The 25,877-nt window shown below is 36.3% G+C and overlaps 4 protein-coding genes, 1 long non-coding RNA gene and 1 pseudogene across 8 annotated transcripts; 4 read left to right on the forward strand and 2 right to left on the reverse strand.

The window, feature by feature from the left end:
• Positions 1-9: 9 nt before the first annotated feature.
• LOC147943058 (uncharacterized) lies at positions 10-1,321 on the forward strand (annotated as a pseudogene).
• A 3,174-nt stretch (positions 1,322-4,495) lies between these two features.
• CRF5 (cytokinin response factor 5) lies at positions 4,496-6,128 on the forward strand. The gene has a single exon (XM_010519999.3). The coding sequence runs from the start codon at positions 4,868-4,870 to the stop codon at positions 5,729-5,731; it is 864 nt and encodes a 287-aa protein (XP_010518301.1). The 5' UTR covers positions 4,496-4,867; the 3' UTR covers positions 5,732-6,128.
• Positions 6,129-12,897: 6,769 nt separating this feature from the next.
• LOC104793605 (mitochondrial carrier protein MTM1) lies at positions 12,898-15,752 on the forward strand. Of its 4 annotated transcripts, none has more exons than XM_010520002.3 (9): positions 12,898-13,340; positions 13,420-13,497; positions 13,583-13,705; positions 14,073-14,148; positions 14,243-14,413; positions 14,635-14,817; positions 14,900-15,049; positions 15,201-15,259; positions 15,370-15,752. In XM_010520002.3, the coding sequence occupies exons 3-9, from the start codon at positions 13,680-13,682 to the stop codon at positions 15,497-15,499; spliced, it is 795 nt and encodes a 264-aa protein (XP_010518304.1). In that variant the 5' UTR covers positions 12,898-13,340; positions 13,420-13,497; positions 13,583-13,679; the 3' UTR covers positions 15,500-15,752. The 4 variants fall into 4 exon arrangements, 2 of the variants coding, with proteins under 2 accessions (XP_010518304.1, XP_010518302.1); XM_010520000.3 differs by having other exon boundaries at positions 13,000-13,340; positions 14,089-14,148; XR_015559531.1 differs by having other exon boundaries at positions 13,027-13,340; positions 15,106-15,259.
• A 414-nt stretch (positions 15,753-16,166) lies between these two features.
• Positions 16,167-17,399, reverse strand: LOC104793608 (arabinogalactan protein 16). The gene is made up of 2 exons (XM_010520003.3): positions 16,747-17,399; positions 16,167-16,480 (listed from the first exon to the last, which is right to left on the reverse strand). Exons 1-2 carry the CDS (start codon positions 16,862-16,864, stop codon positions 16,365-16,367), a joined length of 234 nt encoding a protein of 77 aa, XP_010518305.2. The 5' UTR covers positions 16,865-17,399; the 3' UTR covers positions 16,167-16,364.
• On the forward strand, positions 16,463-17,136 carry LOC147943059 (uncharacterized). Its single transcript, XR_015559532.1, has 2 exons — positions 16,463-16,599; positions 16,690-17,136. It is a non-coding gene; the product is annotated as an uncharacterized LOC147943059 (long non-coding RNA).
• Positions 17,400-20,190: 2,791 nt separating the features above from the next.
• LOC104793609 (protein SUPPRESSOR OF PHYA-105 1) lies at positions 20,191-25,758 on the reverse strand. Its single transcript, XM_087453994.1, has 9 exons — positions 25,275-25,758; positions 23,520-24,999; positions 23,121-23,278; positions 22,058-22,874; positions 21,664-21,810; positions 21,175-21,492; positions 21,032-21,091; positions 20,610-20,843; positions 20,191-20,515 (listed from the first exon to the last, which is right to left on the reverse strand). Exons 2-8 carry the CDS (start codon positions 24,948-24,950, stop codon positions 20,652-20,654), a joined length of 3,123 nt encoding a protein of 1,040 aa, XP_087310120.1. The 5' UTR covers positions 24,951-24,999; positions 25,275-25,758; the 3' UTR covers positions 20,191-20,515; positions 20,610-20,651.
• Between the last annotated feature and the right edge of the window lie 119 nt (positions 25,759-25,877).

The following is a 25,877-nucleotide window of genomic DNA, read 5'->3' on the forward strand; positions in this document are numbered from 1 at the left end:
TCTCCGCAGATGAAGACATCCAGTGTCGTTGATGCTATGTCCAGGAGCTCTGGTCCTTGTCACACATTTTCCCAACTTGACGCTCCAGCACCAAAATTCTGCTACCATCTCGATATGCCTCAGCCTCTACCTATCAAGTTCGCATTCCTTCCCCCAGGGATCACTATCACCCGCAAGGAGTTTGATGTTTTCAAGCTCACAGCGCAGTTTGTGTCTGTTTATGGGATGTATTTTCGGATGGCGTTGAAGAAGAGAGTGTGTGAGAACCTTCTGTTTGACTTTTCTAAGCCAACTGACAGCAGACACCGTGTTTACCTCAATCTTGTTATCGGGTATTCAAGTGTGTTGGTGCCTTCCAAAAAACTGATGAATTACCAAAAGCTGATCACGAATTTTGATGCTGCTATGGGGGAAGTTCTTGATGGTTTCTTCAAGCTTCTTGACCAAGTGCCTGAAAAGAAGGAGAAGGAGGACGAAGTATGACTGATTTGCATGCCTTTGAGTATTTTGCTAACGTGTAGGAGACCGTGTTGCTACCACCACCACCTGGACTCATTCGAAATCTGATTAAACGAGTGACTGATTTGCGGCGATCACAACAAAACTATCCAGAAACCACAAGTAGTGTGAATAACGCAAGAGTCAAGAGCTCTGGTCCTTGCCAGCAAAAGCTTACTCAAAATGACGATGATGCTCAGGATATCCAACCTGACGCTCCAGCGCCAAAATGTTGTCATCTCGATATGCCTCAGCCTCTACCTATCAAGTTCGCATTCCTTCCCCGAGGGATCACTATCACCCGCAGGGAGTTTGATGTTTTCAAGCTCACAGCGCAGTTTATTTCTGTCTATGGGATGTATTTTCGGATGGCCCTGAAGAAGAGAGTGTGTGAGAACCCACTGTTTGAGTTTTTTAATCCAACTGACAGCAGGCACCGTTTTTACCTCAATCTTGTTATCGGGTATTCAAGTGTGTTGGTGCCTTCCAAAAAGCTGATGACTTACCAAAAGCTGATCACGAATTTTGATGCTGCTATGGGGAAGTTCTTGATGGTTTCTTCAAGCTTCTTGACCAATTGCTTGAAAAGAAGGAGAAGGAGGACGGAGTGGAGATGGCTATGACTGATTTGCGTGCCTTTGAGTATTTAGCTAACGTGGAGAAGACCGTGTTGCTGCCACCACCACTTGGACTCCTTCCAAATGTGGTGAAACTCGAAGTACTACTACAAAAGAAACTGGGGACGAAGCCAACTGCAACACCTAATCCTAATCCTATGCATGGAATGTCGTCTCCTCATCCATCATTGTCTCTACCTGACTAACTTATATTGTACTTCTCTGTTTCAAAATATAAGATGTTGAGTGAAAGCACGCGCAGATTAAGAAATAACCACTTTAAAAAGGTTTAACCAATCATAAACAAAACTGCATAAAATAAAAAAAATAAAAAATAAAAATAAAAAAATAGAAAAGTAATCTAAAAATTAGCTAAAAAGTTGAAAACATCTTATATTATGAAACAAAGAAAAATCTTTAAAACATCATATATTATGAAACGGATGGAGTAGTAGATTAAAAAAATTATTGTCTTTTTTACGTTCTAATTTTTTGGTGTTTATATAATTGATTATAACCACACATGTTATTAATTTATTTTTGGCTGCATCGATGTGGGAACATAGAGAGAGTGTTGTGTTATTTATTTATTTATTTCGTGTTTGATAGGTTTTTTGGTGTAACATTTATCGTGAGTTGTAGGCCATTTAAAATTGTAGTGTCCATTATTATTTTGATACTATTTTCAACATCTTTGACCACTAACCTTCGAAGTTTTCACTAATGGGCCCGTCGAGTATTTGGCCCGTAAAAATGCTGTTGGCTGGTTTGTGCTAATTTTGGGGCCTAAACTAGTAATGTTAAGTGGACTCTGTAAAATAATCTGGTGAAAATTTAAAATCTAAGTTAAGTCATCTTATCATCAGGTTGTATAAATGGGGAGATTTATCAGGTTGTATTTAATTAAAAACTAAGATTCTGATCAGATCAAAATATGCTGTTGTGTTTACTATATTTATCTATAACAAGTAGATAACGATCAATTTGCTAACCATTGCTAACAAAAACAATAAGCAGTTAACTAAATGAAAGCCGTCGGCTTAGGAAGAATTTGTCAGTACTAGTCTCTGTCTAGTACATTATAGAAGTCCAAAAAAGAAAAGCAAAAAAAAACCATTCTATTAGTTAAATTTGTTTATCCCGCATGTGTATCACTATAGGGAGATAGATGTATTTGTCATTCAATATGCATGGTTTTAGAGATGACAGAGAATATTTTAGATGTACTGTGACTCTGTGAGGATGTACTACTACAGTACTATATTTGTTATTATCCATTGTACGTCTACATGCAGGTTTGTTTCTGCAAAAACAATTGTCACTAGCTAGATAGAAAATTAAAACGAATTAGGATAAGATTAGATCAAGAGCGACAAATTAAAGTCGGAAGAGAAGCAAAACGAAGGAGAAGAGATTCGATCAGACGATCACCATTTAAAAATTTATTGTTAACAACACACGAAGCTATTGTTTCCCATCAACGAAACAAATAAAACATGGAGTATATATGAAAACATCGATACGATCATACAAAGACTATCTCGTTTCCTAACCACACCAACTCATACCTCGTATAACCAAAAAGAAAGTAATTATTAGGTGACAAAAAGAAAAAAAAAAAAGAAAAAAAGAGTCTCATGCCTCAACGTCCTAACGCATATGGTGCAAATTCTTTTGTTATCGCTTTGTCTTCAAGGTTGTTCATGTGGCCATAAGATAACATAAGTCCAATTTTTTTTTTTTTTTTTTTTTTTTCCTTTCTTTTGTTTCTTTCTATTAATAGATTAATGCACGTTAGTGCACGCCACATACTAGTACTTATTTGGTTTTTGATTATAGTATCCCATATTCACTTCCCGCTTCGAAATTCTTGATTAATCAAAAATTGATTTTCCTCCGAAACTGATGATTCTATTAAACAAAAGAATATTAGTACAGTAAAACTTCTATAAATTAACAATCTATAAATTAATAAACACTATAAATTAATAAATTTTGTCAGTCCCAAATCGGGCCAGTATAAAAAATAACAAAATTCGATAAGATAATAAGATAATAATATTTCTGAAATCCCTATATAAAATATGGTCCCAATAATATCATAAATTAATAATCATGTAAATTTACATATATATATATATACATTATATATATATAATGTATGTTTCTCCTAAAGCTCATATCGACAAAACAACTGTTATATTGTATTTTTTTTATTTTTTTTTGACAACGTTATAGCTATATACAACTGTTATGTTGTATTTTCAAGCTATAATGATATAAAATATTTTGTAGCATGTCATAAATATAGCTATATTTTTTTTGAAGTTTTCAATTTTTAGATATCCATCATTTACATTTTGATAATTTGATTGACTATTAAAATACAATAATCTATATTATTATTCATAAATTTAATTTTATGTATGTCATGTGTATAAATGAATTTGTCTATTGTCTTTGTTATTTATTGTTAATAATGTTTTATAAATATTACAAATTCAATTCCAATACCATAAAATTTTGAAATTATTGTTAAAATTGTCTCAATTCATAATTTTTAAAAGTTAAACTATTGAAAAATATATCTATAAATTAATAATAATTAATATCACTAAAAATTAATAAAATGTCTTGGTCCCAACATTATTAATTTATAGAGGTTTTACTGTTATATCATTTGCTCACAAAAGATTTAGTTATATGACCCCGAATTCTCTTATAACAACTTTACCAAACAAGATGAATCCATATAGATCCCTAAAAAATATACACAAGGACCTGACTTGGTCGTCTCAGAACTTCAGTAAACAAATAAAGAAGAACCTGATTAATTAATCTTTATCTAGTTTATGAATTTGACAATTGTTATAAGGAAATAAAATATATTTTTAATGGCTGCAATCACTTGATCTCCAAGCAAACAGATCATAATTTCCCTAAAGCCAAAAAAATACTAGTATATTCTTAATTAATAGTACAAAATTTAAGACGAGATAATAAAAACAATAACAATGTTCTTTACCCCGGAGAAAAAAAAAAAACATTCCGATGAAATGATTAACAAAAAAAATCATAATGATCGTAGTAGTGGGTCAAAAGCAGTGAGTGACACAGCACTGTGACCAGTCTCACGTGAGAGAAGGCCCATTTCTTTTCAATTAAGCGCGCATGACTTTCACGAACACCTATGGGCGCGTGCCAACAAAAGTTGCTTGTTAACCAAGCTATAATATGGTTTAGAGTGACCAAACCCAGTGAGAAAGAGCTCGTATCCCGAAAATAAAGCCACGTGTCCAAAACCTAGCTCTCTCTAACCAGAGAAGCGGCTAATCGCCCACTAATCTCTCAATTAATTGTTTTTTTCAATTTACAGAAAACATAATTATGATGCGAGTCATAATAAAACATTTTTTTAAAAATTTTACGTTTAACTAAATCTCGGGAATTTCATAACGATAACGAGAATTACGAAAATCAAGAAATAAAGTAAGAAGAAAAAAAAAAAAGCAAAATATACAAAAAAATAAAAGGAAACAGTAAATTATTTGTTTTTTAAAAACAATAAATGGTGAAGGAAGGAAGGGGGTGGGCGTGACTGTATTTAAGAAGGGGATGATACTAAAGAAACGGCGATTTCTTTCTTCGTAGCCTTTTTGACTCTTCTTCTTCTTTTTCTCTAATTCCTTATTTACTCTCTCTCTCTCTCAAATTCTATCTTCACCGAGTAAAACAAACAAACTAAAGCAGAGATGAAAAGCCGAGAGAGAAAAGTTAAGTACGCGGTTCACCGGAAAATCACTTCTTTACCGTTCAACGGTTTCCCAAAAACTGTGAAAATCATAGTCACTGATCCATGTGCTACTGATTCCTCCAGCGACGACGAAGAATACGACAACAAATCTCTTCCTCCGAGAGTCAAACGTTTCGTTGAAGAGATCAGGTTCTGTAACGACGACGACGACGACGGAGGAGCTAAACCGGAGAGGAAGGTGAAAAGCAAGTCAGAGACGGCGGCGAACGTTGGTGATTTGGTAGTGAAGCCCACTGTGGTGAAGTACAGAGGAGTTAGACAACGACCTTGGGGGAAATACGCGGCGGAGATTCGTGATCCTTCGACACGTACTCGTCTCTGGCTTGGTACTTTTGCCACGGCGGAGGAAGCTGCTATCGGTTACGACAAAGCAGCGATTCGACTCAAAGGACATAACGCTCAGACTAATTTCCTCACTCCTCCTCCTCCTCCTCCTACTCCGGTGATTGATCTTGAAACGGTCTCTGGTTGCGATTCGGCGAGGGAATCACAGATCAGTAGTAGTCTATGTTCTCCGACTTCTGTTCTCCGGTTTGGTCACAACGAAGAAACAGAGTACAGAACAGAACCGATGAAGCAGGAAGAAGCTTTATCATCGGATCCGTTTTTCTTGCCTGATTTGTTTCGCTCCGGAGACTGTTTCTGGGATTCCAAATTTACCCCTGATCCTCTGTTTCTTCTAGACGAAACCCATGACAACAACAACAACACATTGTCTGAGAGTTTTCCGTTAGGTGTGATCGGAGATTTCAGCTCGTGGGATGTTGATGAGTTTTTCCAAGATCATTTATTGGATAACTAAGTTTTGAGTTCTTCCTCTTAAAATTTTCTGGGTTGTTTTTTTTTTTTTTTTTGTGAGTGAGTGATGGTGGTGGATGAGTGGTTTGATGATAGCGACGGGGATGCATCTTAGCCGTCCGTTTTCCCCTTTCGTGGACGGTTAAAATCAACGGAGGAATATTTTTATTTTTCCTATTTCTTTTATGTAATTTTGCGAGTATATATATATATAGTACTAGTAGTAATTAATTAGAGTGAGGGTTAAGAAGATTTGTGAGAGTAATTAATTATTAATTATTTTATTATTAGGGGGGTTTGAATATTTGGGAGGATTTTGTTGTTTGGTTTTTCCTCTCAAGAGTCTGTGTCTGTCACTATGCAAGGAAGCAGTATATATAAGATCGTATATTTATTAGTAATTGTTATGTGAAATCTTTGTTTTTTGTTTCCTTCGCATGAATCTTCTCCTCTCCTCTAGCAAGTGGGGGTTTTTTTGGTGACATGTCATTTTTATTTTGAATTTTCTTGTACATAAAAACATCAAATCAAATTCTTCTCTCTCTCCCCTTGACAAATATAAATAATTTAGATAAGACAAATTCATGATAAAATATCTTAAGATCCTAACTAATGGCTTAAGACCAAATCAACTAATCTAATTTTTAAAAATATACATTTGGTCAAAAGACTAATATTTCACCTTCTAACTCTTTGTGTTTTTTTCTTCTTCTTCTTTTTTGGCACTAAAAGTGTCAGAGCAACAATGCCCATTAATGTGAAGAACCAACTCACTGAATCATGTATTACCCTACACATTGTCTCCACTTTAACAACCTTCTCAATTTCAATGACTCATTGAACCAACTCATTCAATCAATTACCACACTTTTTAATGTTCCTTCCTACTTGCATTCAAAAATTTGGTCCATGTCTACGTAAAATAGTTCGTTTGATTCGAGACAAACAGCAAAATTAAACTATACTTACAAGTTTGGTTTACATCACTTTTTTTAGGGGAAAGTCTTGTCTACTTAAAAAAAGTATTCAATGGAGAGAGCAATATAACAGTGAAGAGAAGAGAAAGACAATGTATTGGGGACATGAACTTAGATGTCTTTCTGTCAAAAAGACCACAGACTCTCTCTGTTTTGGCAAATTGGAAATTTAAAGGAAAGAGTTTTCCAATGAGAAGATGAAGACTTCTCATGATCTTGTCGTTGACCTTAGCTCCCCCCACCCCACTGTTACATTTTTAATTATTGTCAAAAAAATCTATCAATCTCTCGATTATGACGTTTCCTAATATTCTTACATAAACATCTTATGGAATTTTCATCTATTTATTCACATGGTCTCAACCTGTCACTCTCTGTCTACTTTTGGAAATGTTTTAAATTTGATACTAGTAGACTTTTCTTACAATACTACTAACTATGTTTTTTTTTCTTCAACATTTTTACTAATTGTAAAACTAGAGAATGTAAAAATCAAATAGACAAGCAGTTAAATATGTAAAGGAAAAATCTTATAGTAAGAGAAAGAAGTCTGTGATGTTTTAATTTTTTTAAAAAGGACCAATCACCAAAAACAGCAACAACAACAACAGTATTGGTCCGTTCGAGGTTTAATTTGACCAATTGTATAGATTTGTCTCTTTCGTGTTTTAAAAATTGGACCAGACCGTTTTTGGCTTCCCGAAGTGTGACTACGCTGCGGGAACCCTCTTTTTCGTTCAGAAGCAGAGCGCTCCCATTCCTCTATCAGTAAATTTTTGTGGTTGAATGGTCAAAATTCAGAAATAGGTGTGTTCAAATTTTCTGATTTTTTTTAAAAAGGATGTTGCGTTTTTTTTTTCTTTCTAATATACATTGTAGAATAAACCACTTATCCGATCAAATCATAATTAATAAATACTGAAAAACAAAAGTTTGTTTGTTTTCAAAAAACATATTTATATACATATGGTCATGAGTGTGACAAAAATGGACCACTAGCCGTAAAGAATCACAATGAAGATTTACAAAGCAAAAACAAGATATTCATATTCTAAGGATCTACTTGATTAAGACATGCAAATGAATATATTTTTTTAAAATCGACCCTTTTTAGAGTGCAGAGTGTTTTGGGTCATCTGATACGTGATTGCAGGAGATGATGATCCGTGAACAAGTTTTAAAAACTACATCGAACAATTTTGTTAGAAAAATTGAAAACAATATCGACCAATAGCAATAGTTTTTATTCGCAGTAAATTTTAGAAGAATTTAATTTGTAATATCATCTCTCTCTCTCTCTCTCTATCCAATAAGATGACTTGAAGAAAAAAAAAAAAAAGTGGGTCGTAGGCTCTTCTTAGCCCATGTAGTGAACCACGTTGCAAAAGGTAATGTCTTTATCAGACAGAGGTTGGCCCAAATCAAATTGAGAGGTGAGACAAGTTGCCTACAAAATCTCTGTACCAATGAGATTGTTATGGGTCCCATAAGATCTTTTAAGTGAAACCTTCTTAAAAACGCTTTACACTTTGTGTATTTATTAGATGTATATAACCCGGTTTAACTCCGGTTATCATGCAAACACATAGCTGGTGAAATTAATGGTTGTGATTTTTATCATTTGGTTTAGATAAAGAAGGCTTTGTCACCTGTGCTTTGGCATTGTGCTGTCAATTTAGGCAACAAGGCAAAGAACAAAGAATAAAAGCAAAAGTTTCTCCAACTTGTTCACATATATTATGTTTGTATGTGGAAGAAAATATATGCACACAAGGTTTTTGAAATTTAAAATATAGTATCAATTACAGTGATTATTTTTTGCCGATAAACTTTCAATCTTTACACCAATTTTCTTTTCAAACAGACAAAAAAAATCCCATTATGTGTTTTTTTTCTAATAACACCAACAATAATAGTGTTAGGTGGTGGTAGTAGTAGTAGTACCCTGGTTGGTGAAATGCTCATGGTGAAATCGGGTCATTATAAAGATAACACTTAATTATTACTACTGATCTCGCCAGCTTGGTTCTCATTCTTGTCTTCTAAAATAGACCTCCTCACATGTTGAGGAATAGACATTAGACATACCCTTTTCCAAAATAATTTTTTTTGGTCCTCAACTCTTTTTTAAAACACGGCAAGAAGTTTACATCAGCCAATTTTAAACAACGACGCTTTTTATTGATCAAACTCATTCTAACGAAAGAGACTTTAAGACCATATGAGGCCCATAATGTGAAACGAAGTTTAGTCAAAACAAACGGCAAGGAGTGCGGTCATAGATATTGAAAACTACAAAGACGTGTTAGTGTGAGTGTGTGTTTTTGTTTTAGGAAAAATGTCAAAAAAATCCCTTCAAATTTGGGACATTTTAATCACCAACTTTCAAGATATTATTTTAATCACAAATTTCCGTTGACTTGACCATAAAATAACAAAGTTTTGTTGACCTCGCCGTTTTAGGCACATCGTTTATTCTCTGTTAAAGATCTAAAAAACAAAGTAAATTGCATGTTATCTGCTAGTGATTAGCATAAACAACCACGTTTTTAACACCAAAACAACATCGTTTACCAAATTGAAGACACTAAATCCCTAAACTGATTCCAATTTCATAAATACATAACCCTAGAAAGAAAACCCTAAAATTCTCTATATACCATCGATGACACACCACACTCACCGATGCAGCCAGATGTGTCAAAGCTTGAACTAAACTCATCGGAATAGAGAGATTGGAGAAGAGATTTTGGTATTATAGAGAGAATTTGGGGTTTTCTCTCTAAGATTAGGGATTTAATAAACGTTGTGCCTAAAATGGCGAGGTCAACAGAACTTTGCTATTTTATGGTCAAGTCAACAAAAAATTTGTGATTAAAATGACATTTTGACAGTTCGTGATTTTTTTTTTTTTTTTTTTTTTTTTTTGTAAATCATGCGCCATTCATTAAGATAACGGATCAAGATACAAACTTGCCCCTATGGGAAGCCAATCATAACCTGGTGACCTTACATGGGAAAAAGATGGTTCACGGGTGTTTGTTCTACCGAAACAATAGACCCGGACAAAATAAAAAGATAAACTTAAACTAATACAGAACATAAGACAGAACATAAGACATAGGGACCAAACCCAATAAGATAACACTAACCCGAAATAGATAGGCCACTCAATAAGACAAAAGATACGCCAAAAGCTTGCCATCATCTGTGTTGAGGGAGAATGCCACACGAGAAGCAAGAGTCTACGTGTAGTTTTGATGAGTCCTCCTTGCGTCGAAAGTGTCGTGACACTGAATCCCTGAAAAGGGAGACCACAAGTAGGACGAGAGATAACTCTCGCGAAACAGCCACACCATGCCAACAAGATCTTGTAAACCGAGAGTGAAGAGTCATAGCACGTGACCTCTATCGCCGTCCCAACGTTACCTCCACCTTCAATGTCCACATGAATGGAAGGGATCGTCTTACTCTCCAAACCAGAGGATGGGGATATGAGCATCTCCTTGTGAAAGTTCATGTATCATTGGTAAGAGAAGTCTCCACCCACTGAATTTTGACACACTCTTCTGCTCTTCATAATGAAGGATAGATTCCCAAACGCTTGCCAAATTGATAGAAACACACTGTAAGCCATACTCCTGATCATAATATAACCTAGCAAGGACGTAATCCGCTTCCCTACTAGTCGACGAGGATGAACAATAGCCCTCGCCCCTTGACGGTATGCAATCAATGGTTTCACGCTGGAGGTTCGGGGGAGTTACGGGACTCCTCCGGACCATCTGATGGCTTCTTTGTTCTAGAGGCTTTCTTTTTCTTGGGATCCTTTACCTCCTCAGGGTGAGGGACAACATTATCTTGACTTGTTCCTTTGCTTTTCACGGCTGCTCTCGGCGGGACTCCACGGTGTTTAGGTGAAGTCTTCTGATAGGCTTTCATCTTCCTTGAAACAGCCATAGTCACCTTGGGGCTCTTAGGGATCTTAGCAGTTTGATCCACTAAACCAACATTCTGAGATGGACCTAAAAAATCTTTCTTCGGCCCATTAGCTTTCTTTGTTCCCTTTCCACGACCTTTTGCCGGAGACTCCATCCGTTTACTTGTCGGAGATTGAGACGTAACTGGAGCTACATCTAATTAGTAATTGATTGGGGCAAATGGATCTGTTACCGTTCTCTCCAGACTCTCCTCTGTCGGATTCATTGCTTCATTCTGCAGCTCAGCCTCCAAATCTTCCCCAAGTAGGTCATCTTCCTCTAACAGCCCATCTAGGATCATCTCCTTTTCGAAATCCTTCATGAACTTGATTTGTTCTTCTGTCAAATCCTGGTCTGGTTCCGGATCCGCGAGTTTCTCCCAATCCGAAATAGGTGATGTTGGATCGGGGATAGGCTGCTCATCGTCGCAAGCTTGGTTCACTTCCCCACCACCATCTTGATTCCGGTTTGTATCCACAATGGGCGCCAGATTCATGGGTTCATCATATGCTTGTCTAGGATAGCTTTTACGTCTTGTAGTAAGTACTTCATCGCCATTAGGGAGAGGAGCAATAGTTCTGGATCCCGAACCAAATTCAAAATTTGGTGGGATATCATCTGTTATATGCCTATCATCGTTTGACCAAGTATCGTCCATAGGTTCAATCATCTTCCCTTTCCTTTTGTCTAACAGGTTGGTATCCGACTGGTTAGGGACTGCTTGATGGCGAGATGGACGACGAGAGTTTTTCCAGTTCTCAAGACTGGGATCATCCCTCGTTGGTGAGCAAATTCTCAACGGGGGCTCTCTTCTCCTGAAAGCGGAGTAGTGATTCTCCACATCTTCGCGACGGTAAGGTCTAAGATTCTCTGCCTCTTTTCTGTTTGTCGCTTCTATTCTTCTTTTTCTTGAGCCTGAGGATGATTGGGTTGAGTTCTCTCTAGGCTGGGAAATGTCATGTGGGATTCCATTTTCTATTCTTCTCCAGATGGAGGAACGGTGCTCATCTCTCCTTGATTTCTCAGATGGGTACTGGAGGTGACGGCGCACCTGCTGACGAGGTGGAGGTGCAACCTGTTGAAGTAGTCGTGAAGCTTGACCTCTTACAGATCCAGACTCGGATCTTGTACTGGGGTGTCTAACACGACCATTGGCAGTATCACGAGAGCTATCAGCATCTCTGAGCTCAGTTCCCCTTCGAGTATTTTTTTGGTAGTTGGAGGCAGGTCAACGATCTCCAATGGCAGCCTCTGCGACTCTTCTCTCTTTATTGAGGATTCTTTGGTCCTCTGAAAGGTGAGGACAGTCTCTTTCTTCATGTGATATCATGGAACAAGTAAAACAGTACCGAAATAGCTTCTCATAAGTGAGAGAGACGGAAATCTCGTCTCCATTATCAAGAATAACCTTCTTAACGAATTTCAGGGGTTTTGTGACGTCCACCGAGACCAGTACTCATGCATCATTGACATCCACCTCCATCACCTGACCAAGAGTTTCACCAATGCCTCTGAAGGCTTCATCCACCCAACACCGAAGGGGGAGACCTCTAATCTTTATCCAAAAGGTAACACAGTTTAAAAGATCTTCTTGAAAGTTTAGTTCCCATCTTTCAAGAGAGAAAGTCCATTTGTTAAAATGGTACGGTCTTTTTTTAAGAACTTTTTGCATATCTTCTTCCGTCTCAAAGTTAAAGTGGAACCTGCCATTGCCCAAGTCAAAACCTCTTACACGGCCTGCTAAATCCCAAATACCATTGCTTGGCATGAATGCCAGAAAAGCTTCGGTGCTTCGTCCTCCAGAGTGAAAGATTCTGCCAACCAGGGTCAAGCGGAATCGATTGATGAGGGCGGAGTTGTTCAGTATTGGGAGCTTAACTGGCTCATCCTCCTCTAGTGAGGGAGAGTTCAGACTAGGATTCACGTTCTCTTTGGAGTTCTTCATCTAACCTGATGGAGTTAGGGAAAAAGTGAGGTGATACACACCTGAAGATGGGATGTTTTGTTACTGGAAAAAATCAAAGCGGTTTCGAATTTTTTGCAAAAGGAAGGTAAGAGGTAAAATTGTGAGAGGGTTTGGAAGAGGTTTGACTATAATACTAATGTGACTTAGATCTAGGGGAAGGAAAGAACCCAACATGTATGTTGGAAACAAGGGGACACCATCACATTAACCATAGGATAAAAGAAAAATTGCTTGTTTAAGGTAGTTTATGGTAGGTGAGATCTGTATCAATTTGAAACAATTACTTCTTTTAGTCTCTCCTTGACAGTTGGTGATTAAAACTTTCCAAATTTGAAAGTTGGGAATTTTTATGACATTTTTCACTTTTTGTCTTGGTCTGCTTGATTGATTAATCAACGGCAACGAATCGTGTCTGAAGATTTTTTTTCTCCATGCAAAACTGGAAAGCCCTAGAATTAGAAGAACACCAACCATACGCTGAATACGCAATCAGGTTAAACTGAATGCTCAAGGATTATTAAAATTGAAAGCTTTTTCTTTTTGGTTATCCTGCTGATGGAAGAAGCAAAGTTAGATTCAAAATCGAAATCGATCCCGAATGAGAATTTGAGATTCGGAGAGAGGGCTTTATCTGCTGGTGGCGCCGCTTTTATATCGGCGGTCATAGTCAATCCTCTCGATGTTGTTAAGGTTCGAAATTAAACAAATTTCTAAACTTTTTTGGCTATGAAATGTGTAAATCTGATCGAGCTTCTTTTGTAATAAGCAGACGAGATTACAAGCACAGGCTGCAGGAGTCCCGTATCAAGGCTCGTGTCGTCTGGGTTGTTTCGATTCGAATTCCACGGTATATATTATAAATTATCCCTCTTGGTTTTGAGATGGATTCCGGATTGCTAAAGCTTTGATTTTTATCTTCCTGGTGATTTCAGTTGGTACATGATTTAAGAAGTAGTTCTTCTCCTGGGATGTGTAGAATCACTGGCTCTGCATCTGTTTGCTCAGATCATCAGTACAAAGGAACCCTTGATGTCTTCTGCAAAATTATCCGCCAGGTTAGCACAATTTTTCTTGTTTTGATTATCTTTGTATATTGAAATTAAAGTGGCTAAATGAGAGTTGCAATGTCTATATATAAAGATCTGTCTAGTGTTTTATTGTGAGTTTGAGAGTTGCAGTGTCTATATTGTATAAAGATCTGTGTAGTGTTTGATTTTGATTTTTTAATGTAAATCCGTTATTGTTCTTCGCCAAATTCATAATTTTTTAAAAACTTGCTGGCTTCTGGTATAGTCTCTTTGTATAATGCAATTAGTCTTGTAATTTGATCTAGTAGATAACCTCAACTAAGGAATCACTTACTTCTTCTTTTTTTACCTTCTATTTCTAGTTCACTATTTACTCATTGGTAGAGTTTCACAGGAACAACTTTATGCAGGAAGGGTTTTCTAGGCTTTGGAGAGGTACAAATGCAAGTTTAGCATTGGCCGTTCCAACTGTGAGTTCTCTTCATTAATGCTGTTTGCTTCTTCGACCTATATAGTTCATTGGATCTTCATGACTTATTACTACTTCTTTGAATATGTGGCTAGGTTGGGATCTACATGCCTTGTTATGATTATTTTCGCAATAGAATGGAAGGATTTACAACAGAGAAGTCCCCAACTTTGACACCTTATGTTCCACTAGTTGCTGGGATAATAGCACGCTCTTTGGCTTGTATCTCTTGTTATCCTGTCGAGTTAGCAAAGACACGGATGCAGGTAACTCTTAAGGATTTGAGCAGTCTTTATTTCCCATTGTTATTTTCATGGTTGCTAAACCATTAATGAGTTAAGAATCAACACCATTGTAGTAGTCTACTAGACCTATCCGGCCGAACAAACAAAAAAAAAAAGTAGCTCTAATCGTTTCTGATTACTTTATTGGTGTGGGTAAATCTAAAAAGAGCCAATGGATATCAACTCTGTTGTTTTACTAACAGGCATTCAAGGGAACACAAAGAGATGTGAAACTGCCTGGCGTTTGGAAGACATTAGTTGACGTCATCAATCCTGTTAAGGGATCAAGTAATGGACAAAACTACAGGATGTTATGGACTGGTCTTGGTGCTCAACTTGCTAGGGATGTTCCATTCTCTGCAATCTGCTGGTCAATACTTGAGCACGTGAGTAATCTGTCTCTGACAAAAAGATTATCTAGATTTGTCCATCCATGTCCTCACGACTATGTTTCATTACGAATTTTAGACCCGGAGAAGCATATTCTCGTTCATTGGTGAAGAACCAAGGGCAGGCAGTATAATAGGTGCGAACTTCACTGCTGGTTTTGTTGCGGGTGGAGTTGCTGCTGCAGTTACTTGCCCACTAGATGTTGCAAAGACTCGGCGGCAAATAGAGGTAAAAAACACCTTTAACTTGATCTTCCATAAGTCCACTGAATTGCTCTTGTACAGGTTGTTATAAATTCATCACCACCTCTTAGACAAGTGCATTAAGGAAGTCGGGGTCCTGAAACCAAATAACATTTAATAAAATTTGGATTTTACAGAAGAATAGAGATAGAGCCATGACAATGACCACAAGACAGACCATGGCAGAGATTTGGAGGTATGTATTAGAGGTCCATCGTCCATGAGACAATATCTTTATTGATAAACGGAAAGTTCCAAACTTAGTGTCGGTTCAATTTTGTTTTTTTTTGTTGGGTATGTGTGTAGGGATGGAGGAATGAGAGGGATGTTTAGTGGAGCAGGGGCTAGAGTCGGAAGGGCAGGACCATCAGTAGCCATTGTGGTATCTTTTTACGAAGTGGTCAAGTATGGACTGCACAACTTTCACCAACAGTAACACTTATCATAGTCACTTATAGAGATATTGTTTTTTGATGCGAGGATAAAAAAAAAAGAGAAGACTTGGGCATCAAAACTCAAAATAAAGAGTTTGCCGTATGAGGTGCTTTACTACAACAACACCTTATAACAAGGCAAAAAGCCAAAATTTATTCTTTATTTGTTTTTTTGTCAAGAAGGAATAATTTTATTCAACACAGTTCTTGCATTTGTTATTTGTTGTTAGTATATATATATATTTTTTGTGTAAATATAGTTAACTTCAACACGAGAGATTAACTTGATCAAAGGGTATGTAGCAAAGTGTCATTTCTCGATAAATAATAACATGTGAAATGACAATTCATATAGCTCTCCGTGATTTGTATAAACCTTGAATTACATTTTTACACAGTTTACAACATTTCTGGCACTGATAAATTATAGATCTCTGAAGATGGATGGATAGAGATAAACAGAAAAGAGAGTCGAATTCAAAAGGAAGTGAGAGAGCTCAACGGGCTTCAGAATTCCGGCTTTTATTTTGCTTTTGAAATAGTCAGATACACACAGATATATCTTTTAAACCGGGTTTTTTTTTTTTTTTTTTTTTTTTTTTTTGCTTTTTTCTTTTCGGTCTAAAAGTTAACACTAATTGTCAAACTTTCTGGTAATTAAGAAGCTGATTAGAATAAGAAGAATAAATTAATTAATTTAGTAGTATGGAAGAAGAGAAGAAACAATTATCAGTAAATCTCCAGAAAGAAATCATAATAATCGAGACAAAAAAAAAAAAAGCACAAATCATCAACCCACAGACTCTTTAGGAATTTTATCCACAAAAAAAAAAAAAAAAAAAAACTTGGAAATTGGAGAGAGAGAGATTAGAAGAAGGAGAAGGAAGAAGAAGAAGAAGAAGCATCAAGAGGATGAATTAGATAAGTCAGCACTAACGCCACCACCATTAGCAAATACGCTATCCCTTGATCTATCGATGTTCCTGCATTTTTTCCCAAACAAACAAAAAACATTCAGAACAAAATAAAAAAAAAACCAAATTCAATTCTCCAATCAAAACCACACACACACACTGTTATTATTATTATCCAATCATACAATGTGAGAGAGAAACGAATTCGAATTCGATTCTTTTTTTTTTTTTTTTTTTATGTTTCCCCCAGATTTCACGGAGAAAACTGTCGATTTCAGATCTGGAAATGCGAATATCATCTTGGAAGAGAAAGAGAGGGAAGATGAGAGACTTACCATCGCTGGTGGGAGCAGGAGCTGGAGCTAGGGATTGTGCTCCGACGAGAGACAATATCACCGCGAATACAAAACTGAATAACGCCAATCCGCCTACGGAGTTTCTCGTCGTCATCATATCTCTCTCTATCTCTGCTGGTGTTTTGATCCGAAAGAAAACGAAGATCCTCGAGAAAAAAAATCTAACTCCGGCGAGAGAGAGAGAGAGGAATGTGAAGAGTAAAAGTGTGTAATGTAAAATGTAAAGGAGAGAGAGAGAGACGACGACGACGACGACTTTGTGCGTTTTAAGGTGTTTCCTTATAGTGTAGTCCAACAACACCGGTTCAATGTTTACCCGGTTATAACCGGTTATTTATCCGGTCAGAAAAAGTTCAAGAACTTTTCCTCGAATTCTCTCTTTCATTTTTCTTTTATTTCTTCTTCTAGTTTTCTTGTCAAACTTGACATCATTACTAATGTTTCTAGATAAAAAAATTCTACTACTAGGTAGATACGTTCTATTTGAATTATCAAAGAGGTATATAAAATTGTTGTTGTGTAATAATTTTGACTAGTAGTTGTTGCGTTGTATCTCTCTCTCTCTAATCCAATTTGATTTTGTGATTAATAGTTAAAAGACTCTAACACATATTAGAGAAAACTTTACTTTGTTGAATAATGTAGAGTGTTGATTTATATTTGCCTTATATAGACACTATAGAACAATCTAGAACTGGTCAACAATGGTATAGCTGTCATGGTGAGTCATCAGATAAGGATTGCAGAACGTTGAACCTATTGTCATGAAGGACCGTTGTTCTCGTCGTCTCGACATTCTTTTTTTGAGCTGGCATTATGTTCTTCTTATCTAGAATAGCTTTGGTTGTTGTTGAGCTTGTTAAGTCCATTAGACTTTCCACACTTGAGCCCATTTTGTTGCTTACAATAGTATGATAGAAAATTATTATTTTATTATGTTAACGGATAGAAAACTGTTTGCCGTGAAAACAAAATTATATATATATATATATAAGTTCGAAAATGAGATTACGATTACAATTACGGATTCTAAGTTTAAAAAAAAAAATTGAACTTAAGTTGGAAAAAGAAGTCACATATATATATTGACCAACGGCCAGGACGACTTCAAATTTTAAATAAGAGTTTTTTAAAAAAGATAACAAAAAAAGGTGAAAAAGAAATAAAGCTTATAATAACATAACCCCAAAATAATTTGATGACAGAAAAAAAAACAAAAAAAATCTTTAATTGAATTTGGCGGCTAGTTTAGCAAACGTTACAGCACCGAAGGCCATGTGATGTGATTATTATTATTTTTTTTTCTTTTCTTTTGGGTTTAACATTTTTTGTTTGTTGAATTATGTGAAAATAAAAAATCTTTAGAGGTGTAATGGAATGGTAGGGCTGCGACAGACTGGCAGCCAAACTGGACTTATTCGTCATATGACTCATCAGACTCACTCTTTTTATTTTGTGATATTCAATTTTTTTTTTTTGTCTGCAATGAGTTTTTTTATATGCTCGATTAATTTACCTGCTAAACAAGTAGAAGTAGTAGCTAGTAGGTGTGTTAATCAGCGTGATTAGCGGTTAATCTGCTAACGTTTTGATTTTTTTTTTTTTAAATAGATTTATCGTATCTCACATGCATGTGGGTGTCAGGAGAAAACAATAATATCTCGTGATGAATGCTGTTATTATATTTACCTAAATTTTGCTGTTCTGTTTATCAGTTTATGCAGGTATAGAAGTGTTTTTACGAATGATTTCACCATTCCGTATCTCTATATTTTTCATTTTCAAGTTGATCAATTAAAAATATACAGTGTATATGAGTGTGCTTGACTACTATTTTAATTTGGAGTACCTCGGTTGTTGAATGTACGACAATATGAATAATTTGTTGTATAGTTGTTATTTTAATAATTGGTTTAATCTTTATTAGGTGGCTAATTTACAAACTGTAGTAAAGAGGAATTAGCCGTTGGATCAGTTATATATCTAATCATTGCAAAATATTATTATCTTTTTCAACATTACTGGAAGAACATGCATGTTGCAGTTGGATATAATGTAGAAGGGCCTCTCTCCTTTTCAAATTTGGGAAATCGTATAACGTTTTATCAACAACTTACAATATTTTTTCGATGGGTAAACTAGAAACATACAAAATTCAAATTAATGGTTCAGAATGAATTGAGAAAATTCCAAAAGGAAACAGTCAAATGCATGAGTGAGTCACATGTGTGTGATGACGCTAAATAGTTCATTGCCTCTTGGTCTCTCTCGCAACCTTTAAATCATGATACTCTTTTGAATTTTTCAAAGAAAGAGAATATATATGATGATCATCACAAAGAGGCTGAAATAGAGGGACAATGAAAAATATGACGTAATGGGATTTGTTTGAAGCAACCATGCATGTGCCCTGTGAACCCCAACTTGCCTCTCTTGGTTCCATTTCTATTTTTACCAATGTTTTTGTCAATTATTGCTAGTTACCAAATATCCCATTGGAATAATTCATCATCTTTAGTATTTAACACAATAATATATCAGAAAATGTTATGTGCATGGCAGAACAAAAGATTGATGGAACTGCTAGTATTATTCTGTGTCATGGGCCAACAAAGTTGATAGTCAGTGATGATTAAAATGTTAGATTAATTTTACATTGAATAAATAAGAAAAAGGTCTTCTTTTCTTTGTCCGGACTTGTTACAAGGGGAAATGGGGAATCTTCAAAAGAAACTTACCTGTCTGATGTGAAAGATAACTTGCAAGAGAGAGCATAGCACCAAAATCTTGAAGATTTTGCTTCGAAGAAAGGATAATGTTTTGAATTTATGAACAATGTTTTTCTTAAACCAACGAAGAGAAGGGAGTATGGAGTATTAGTATTATTAGGTCACATGGACATAATGATATACCAAAGTGGATGATTGACTCAAGTTGAAGTATTATGTAAAAAAAGAACAATGAAACAAGAAGAGACAAAGAGAGCCTCTCACGAAAGCAGAGGGTTCGAATCCAAAGAGAAATGTTGGCTAAAAGGCCTAAACCCACGCCATCAAGCAATCATTTTCATCTTGCTTATTTTACTCTTGATCATACAATGTACATTACATATTGGACATAGATACAAAGAACATGCGAATTCATGGTTTGGAGATTTAGAATTATAGATAATATAAAAAATTAGCCACTTTAGCCTTGTGTTCCTTGAGATTTGAGTTTGAATGACCACCACTAACAACAATACAACATCGTATGTGTACAAACTACAAAAATTTTAGTTAATTCAAACAATTCTGTCCAAAACTGATTTTTTTCTGAATGGTTTTCATTCTCAAATAACTCTTCGAAAATCTTTTGTAAATGTTTTCTAACAACATTGAATCTGAACCACAAACTGTGAATTATGCAGAAGAGAGGTAGCCATGCGCTTAATGGATGATTTACTCAAACTGAGAAATAATAATCAGAGACCTCTTTCTCTCTATTTATCTCTTAATACAGTGAATCTTCAACAACAATTACATAATTAAGCTAATGGGGACATACTTGTACAGTTATATACCTCTCATCATTACACATCGATGCCGACCAAATCTGAATCGCTTCTGAAGGATCTGAGAAGTTTATCTCCCATCATATCATATATAAAATTACAGGAAGAAGAATCAGATAATATGATCATAGACTATTTTTGCTTCAAACTTCTTCAAGATTTTCGAATCCCTGTTTTGGTCATATGGGATCATATCTAGGACAAAAACGTTGCTTCAAAGTCAAACTGTTTTGCCCTAGATTCAGACTCAAGAGATCAGGTTTTGAGAATTGTCCAAAGAACGACTTACTCAAAATAGTGCAGTGCCTGTTGTGTGAAAAAAGCCAAGTTGTCAAACAAGTTTCAGTAGCTTCATGTTTCCTGTAGAATTTGCAGCTACAAGCATATTTGATTTTTTCCTCCAGCAGACGCTCGACACAAACTGTCCATTGTCATCAAAGTATTCGTTTCCAGAAATGGGATCCACGGATCCAAACTTGTATGAAGTCATTGGCATCGGTAAGGATCTATAGTAACTATACACCTGAGATGCAAAATCAAAGTAAAGAGGGATGCTTTTATAAGTCATAACTAACTACAATATTCATATCATCAAGGTCGATGAAAACAACTTAAGGCACCTTTGCGCGCATCTATCATTAAGTATACTAAGGTTGGATGACAAAAGACGTATACTAAAGGTTGAGATTTTGTGTTATATATGATAGATACCTCATTGGTCTCTGAACCACAGGCTATGTATCCGTCCAAAACCGATAATCCGACGAAATTCTGCACAGGTAATGATTACACATCAGAACAACTAATGATGTCGGATAAGGTGTTAGAGGTATTAAAAAAGAACTGGGACTAACCTTCTGATTTGTATGTCCTTTATACGTTGATGAACAAGCACCAGAAGATAAACCAGAGGAATTTGTCTTATTTAAATTCCAAAGCTTGAGAGAGTTATCAGTGGAAGCAGAAACAATGGTTTCTGAATCCATAAATTTGACATAGCTAACAGCTTTCTCATGGCCAGCCAATGTGCACCACGGAGTTTTGACATACCGAAGATCATAGCAATAAACTTTGTAATCAGCAGACCCAAATGCCAATAAGTGATTCGAATAAGAAGAGAATTGCACACAACACACATTTGCTGGACTCCAGATTGTGCCTAATGACCGTTTCTGCATTGCCATCAGAGAAAAAAATATAAGTTCCACTTTGTTTGGATAGTCATAAGTCTAAGCAGAGAATCATAATTTCTGGAGTTATACTGATCCATAAGTAAGAGAAAACAGCAGGCTGATATACATAAAAATTCTTGCAATTTTAAGAGATATGAGTAAGAGCCGTACCTCATTGATGCTCCAAAGCTTCACCGAACAATCATCACTTCCACTGACAAATTTTGTTGGGTCAGATGGAGAAAAATCAACTGACCAGGCTCTCTTCTGATGTTCTGTGTACTGCGAAAATCCTTGTCCAGTCCCGGCATCCCATATCTGCACTCACCAAGTACCATACAGTAAGAAAGAATCATGTGTAACCATGCAAAAATGTATTTCACTCTCACTTAAACAGCTCAATTTCTCTATTCTATCACAAGATTAACATTACCACATCACATACAGGAAGAAAAAGCACAGGAGGTTGGTCCTATAGATTCTAACGTGCAACAGATGACGATGGTAAATACGAAAGATTCGAAACTTGACACAGATAGGTGAATCAGTTAAATTCTAAACGCACCTGAACTACACCATCGTAGTCAGTCGAGGCCAAGTAGTTTTTGATGTAACTATTCCAGCAAACACAGCTTAATTTAGATTTGTTGACCATCTCTACTAGTGGATAATGAACACCCACAGATTCATTCATAAATGCATTGAAGTCAAAAATCTTGATCTTCTTTGATATCCCAGCTGCTGCTATGTGTTCCTCATCAGGGTCAAAACTCAATGAGCAGACTACACTTGCAGAGTTTAAAAGGTCTCCACTTCTTATTGTCCCACAAGTTTCAAACTTGCTGTACCGAGCATATTTGCACAACCCCTCAAAAAACACTTCCAGTTGATCAGAAGATTTTCCTTTGGTTCTCATATCCTGATTCTCATTTTGGTTTTCAGAGCACCTGTCCCTGTCCTTGAGAATGATTTTGTCAGAACGGGCACTAGCAGCAGAACTTGACAAGTTGATTTGTGATCGCATGAAGAAATATGCATCTTCAAGTTGACGGATATTACTCATCAGCCTTTCTGTATTAGCAGTTGGTACAAACAAGGCGCCAGAAGTTGTACAGCGCTCGTTGAGGGGAGATGATTGCACTCTTCTTTCAATAGCTCCATGAGATCTCACCAGAGATGCATTTGAAAAAGAATATCTTCGCTCGGCCTCCTTAATATCATCCTCCAAGGTCTGGATATCTTGCATAAGCTTAGATGCTTTTTTCTGCTTTTGCTCTTCTAGCGAAGACAAAAAATGAAGTAACAGCTCAGATATCTCCTCGTCAGCAGCAGTCGATGTAACTGAATTATCTTCGCCTAGCAACTCTGACTTTAGTATTTCTCTGTCACAGAAAAAGAAGAGACTGAGAATAGAAAAAGAAACAAGAAGATAATTCACACAGTGGCATGCCAATATATCTGCGCAGTTATAGGGAAAACATTGAATAAAATTGAATGGAAGGTATCCGGCAAAGAAATCTTAGAGACGACTATTTTTGCTAATGGAAGGTCCACACATTTTCCTTTGTACCACTCCTAGTAAATATTCATCCACATAATTTATTTCAAGGCAGCATTCAGCTACATACCTGGCTGTTGGTCGGGAGGTGGGTTCAGGATGTAGAAGCCAAAGACAAAATCCAGCTTCCTTTGGGTATTTTGAGAGAAATGTTGGTGGGAGAATCCGATGACGTAAATCTGCCATCATTGCAGCATGCATCTCACCCGACTCGCAATGGCATAGCAACTGAAACAACCAATGGTCCAACTAGAGATGTCAATAAGCGTTTTCACATAAAAGGATCAAATATTAGCTCTGTCGTTCAAAGGTCAAGCTCGACTAAAAAACATCACAAATGCCAATAAAAGACTGTAAAAAGAAATGGAAACTACCCAAAGCCTGATATGTTACATCCTTTGTGGTAAAAAAAAACAAGCAAGTAAACTAAAATCTTATGAAAGCTAATAAAACAGGTACTTGTCCATACCTCAAACAGAAGAACACCAAGAGCATATATATTTGACTTTTCTCCGATATCTTCTCCATTTATCTCCTCTGGACAAGTATACCATTGCTCTTCTAGCCATGTAGACATAGACTGTTTTTTCGCCATTGAAGACACACTTAAATTTTTGATATAGTTTTGCTGTTGGAGTTCGCAACTGTCTGGATTTCGTGCATCAACCACATTCAAATCAATCACAGGGCTTTTTCTTTTGAAAGGTCTCCCGGTTGAAGTAGCCTGAAGCTGATGATTCCCTGGAGAATGGACATGCAAGTCCATTTTTCTTTTCCTCAAATCCCTACCTCCATTAGATGATGATTCATGAACCACTGGTCTCCTCCTCCTATTCAAATCTTCGTCAACATCTGAGTCTAGATCGTTCTTTCCAAAAGTACCAATATATCTAAGTTTCTTGGATGGGACTAACATAAAAAGGGATGGTCTCAAGTCTAGCAAGAATAATCCTTGGGAATGGGCTGAGTCAACAAGCTCCACCAGCTGCCTAAACAGACAAATACCATGTCTTTTCTCTCGTTTAGCATAACTTGATCTAAGAAACTCCCTCAAACTGATCCCACTGGAAGACTTAGTATGATTCCCAGCACCATGTGATACAATCCCATTTCCTTTGGGACTTGATTTTGGAGTCAACACATCGTGATGAGTAGGAGACTTTTTTTCTTTGCTTCCTAAATCTTGATCAGAGACAAACTCAGGATGAGTCTCCTGAGTTTTTCCTACAACTCCTTTCCCTTTCAAAGCTCTTTTAAGTAACAACTGAGAAAAATTGGAAGAACTCACAGGAGATTTAAGTTGGACACCTTCACCGATCAATGCAGGAGGTCTCATGATGCTGTTCTCACCAGCTGCTCTCAAACGTTCAGAAAAAGCATCAAGATTCTGATCGGTCCTCCTAGTGATAAAAGGTTTAAGGTTTTGCCTCTCAGAAGGAGCACCGGCAAGCTGTTGTCTGATTCTAGACAACATCTGATCCATGTCACGAGGTTGAGAAGAATGATCAAGATCCACATCTCCTGGTTTATTATTATTATAAGAAGACCCAAGACGGTAGAGATGCTCAAACTTGCCAGCAGCTCTAGAAGTATCCATCCCTTGAACCGTCCTATAGTTTCCCAACGTCAACTCTTCAACAGAAAGCTTATTATTATTATTAGCAGCAGCAGAATCCTCGGGCTTAGTAGTGATATCAACAAGATTCCTGTGAGCAGAGCTCCCAGGACAGTCGCTCCTCATAGAATCATTAACAGTTTCAGAATCAGTCACCATGTTGTTATTATTATGATGACGAGCATCAAGCTTACAAGGAACATCATCGACGACTCGTGGTTTCAACTGTAAGTTGTTACTAGCAACTGTTTCTTCACCAACTCTTTCCATAACAGGCATCCACATGTAGTAGTAGTAATACTTAATAATAACATGAATCTACAGCCTCCATACCCTAAATCATCATCATCAGAATCGAATCGTATCAGAATCTCAAACCGATAGAAAGAGGAAGAAAGCAAATAAATAAATAAAAAAACCCTACTTATTACTAAATTCATTGTGCATGTTCAGATTACTAAAACTAGTTTAAAAAAAAAAAAACACAATTAGTTCCTGATCCCGAAACGTATCCATAAGCGTAATCTCAGGCAGCTAATCAGAACAAATTAAACTACGATTATGTATTAAAAAATTGGAAAAAAAAAAAAAAAAAATCAAATCGCTTACAACGATGAAGTTGGCAGAAACCGAGAGATCACAAATTCAGATCATACAGCGAAGCGGTGATTCCAAACTGTGTGGAGACAGAAGAAGCGAAGAAACCTTCTTGAACGAAGCAAAATTCAGAAACACACAGAAGAAGAAAGAAGAAGAAGAAGAAGAAGAAGAAGAAGAAGAAGAAGAAGAAAGGAGCGTGTGAGGCTATAATAAACTTGTTGTAATCTCTATCTATCTCTTCTAGTAGAAGAAAACACAATGAATCTCTTCTTCTCTAAACTAAACTCGCATCGTTCGTCGTTCTTCATTCATTCCTTATTTTATTTTTATTATTTTTTTTAAAAATTGTTATTTTTTAGGCTTCGAAGCCACATATATCAAAATCATATGCTTTTCTTTTATTCTGGCGGACAATTTTTCGAACATTATTTTATTTCATTTTATATATACTTTATTGCAAGAAAAGAGAAAGATTTTTTCGTCTTGGCCGCCCAATTATTATTATTTTTTTTGTTTTGTTTTAAGTAGAGAGAGGGAGATTATGAGACCAGATTACGTTGATAATCATTTTAATTAGTGACATCAGCTATAGAGACGGAGCTGTTTTTTGGT

The sequence above is a fragment of the Camelina sativa genome, chromosome 6 (assembly GCF_030686135.1).
Source record: "Camelina sativa cultivar CO46 ecotype springtype chromosome 6, ASM3068613v1".
In the NCBI taxonomy this organism is placed as follows: domain Eukaryota; kingdom Viridiplantae; phylum Streptophyta; class Magnoliopsida; order Brassicales; family Brassicaceae; genus Camelina; species Camelina sativa.

Bases quoted from the DNA above. Each gene is read 5' to 3' on its own strand.
- LOC104793609 (XM_087453994.1), bottom strand. From the start codon at position 24,950: ATGTGGATGCCTGTTATGGAAAGAGTTGGTGAAGAAACAGTTGCTAGT. The intron at 22,875-23,120 runs GTATGTAGCTGA...TTTCTGTGACAG, and splicing joins ACCTCCCGACCAACAGCCAG to AGAAATACTAAAGTCAGAGT. The intron at 21,092-21,174 runs GTTAGTCCCAGT...TTACCTGTGCAG, and splicing joins AAGGACATACAAATCAGAAG to AATTTCGTCGGATTATCGGT.
- LOC104793608 (XM_010520003.3), bottom strand. From the start codon at position 16,864: ATGATGACGACGAGAAACTCCGTAGGCGGATTGGCGTTATTCAGTTTT. The intron at 16,481-16,746 runs GTAAGTCTCTCA...GAAAAAATGCAG, and splicing joins TCCTGCTCCCACCAGCGATG to GAACATCGATAGATCAAGGG.
- LOC104793605 (XM_010520000.3), top strand. From the start codon at position 13,206: ATGGAAGAAGCAAAGTTAGATTCAAAATCGAAATCGATCCCGAATGAG. The intron at 14,414-14,634 runs GTAACTCTTAAG...TTTTACTAACAG, and splicing joins TAGCAAAGACACGGATGCAG to GCATTCAAGGGAACACAAAG. The intron at 15,260-15,369 runs GTATGTATTAGA...GTATGTGTGTAG, and splicing joins ACCATGGCAGAGATTTGGAG to GGATGGAGGAATGAGAGGGA.
- CRF5 (XM_010519999.3), top strand. From the start codon at position 4,868: ATGAAAAGCCGAGAGAGAAAAGTTAAGTACGCGGTTCACCGGAAAATC.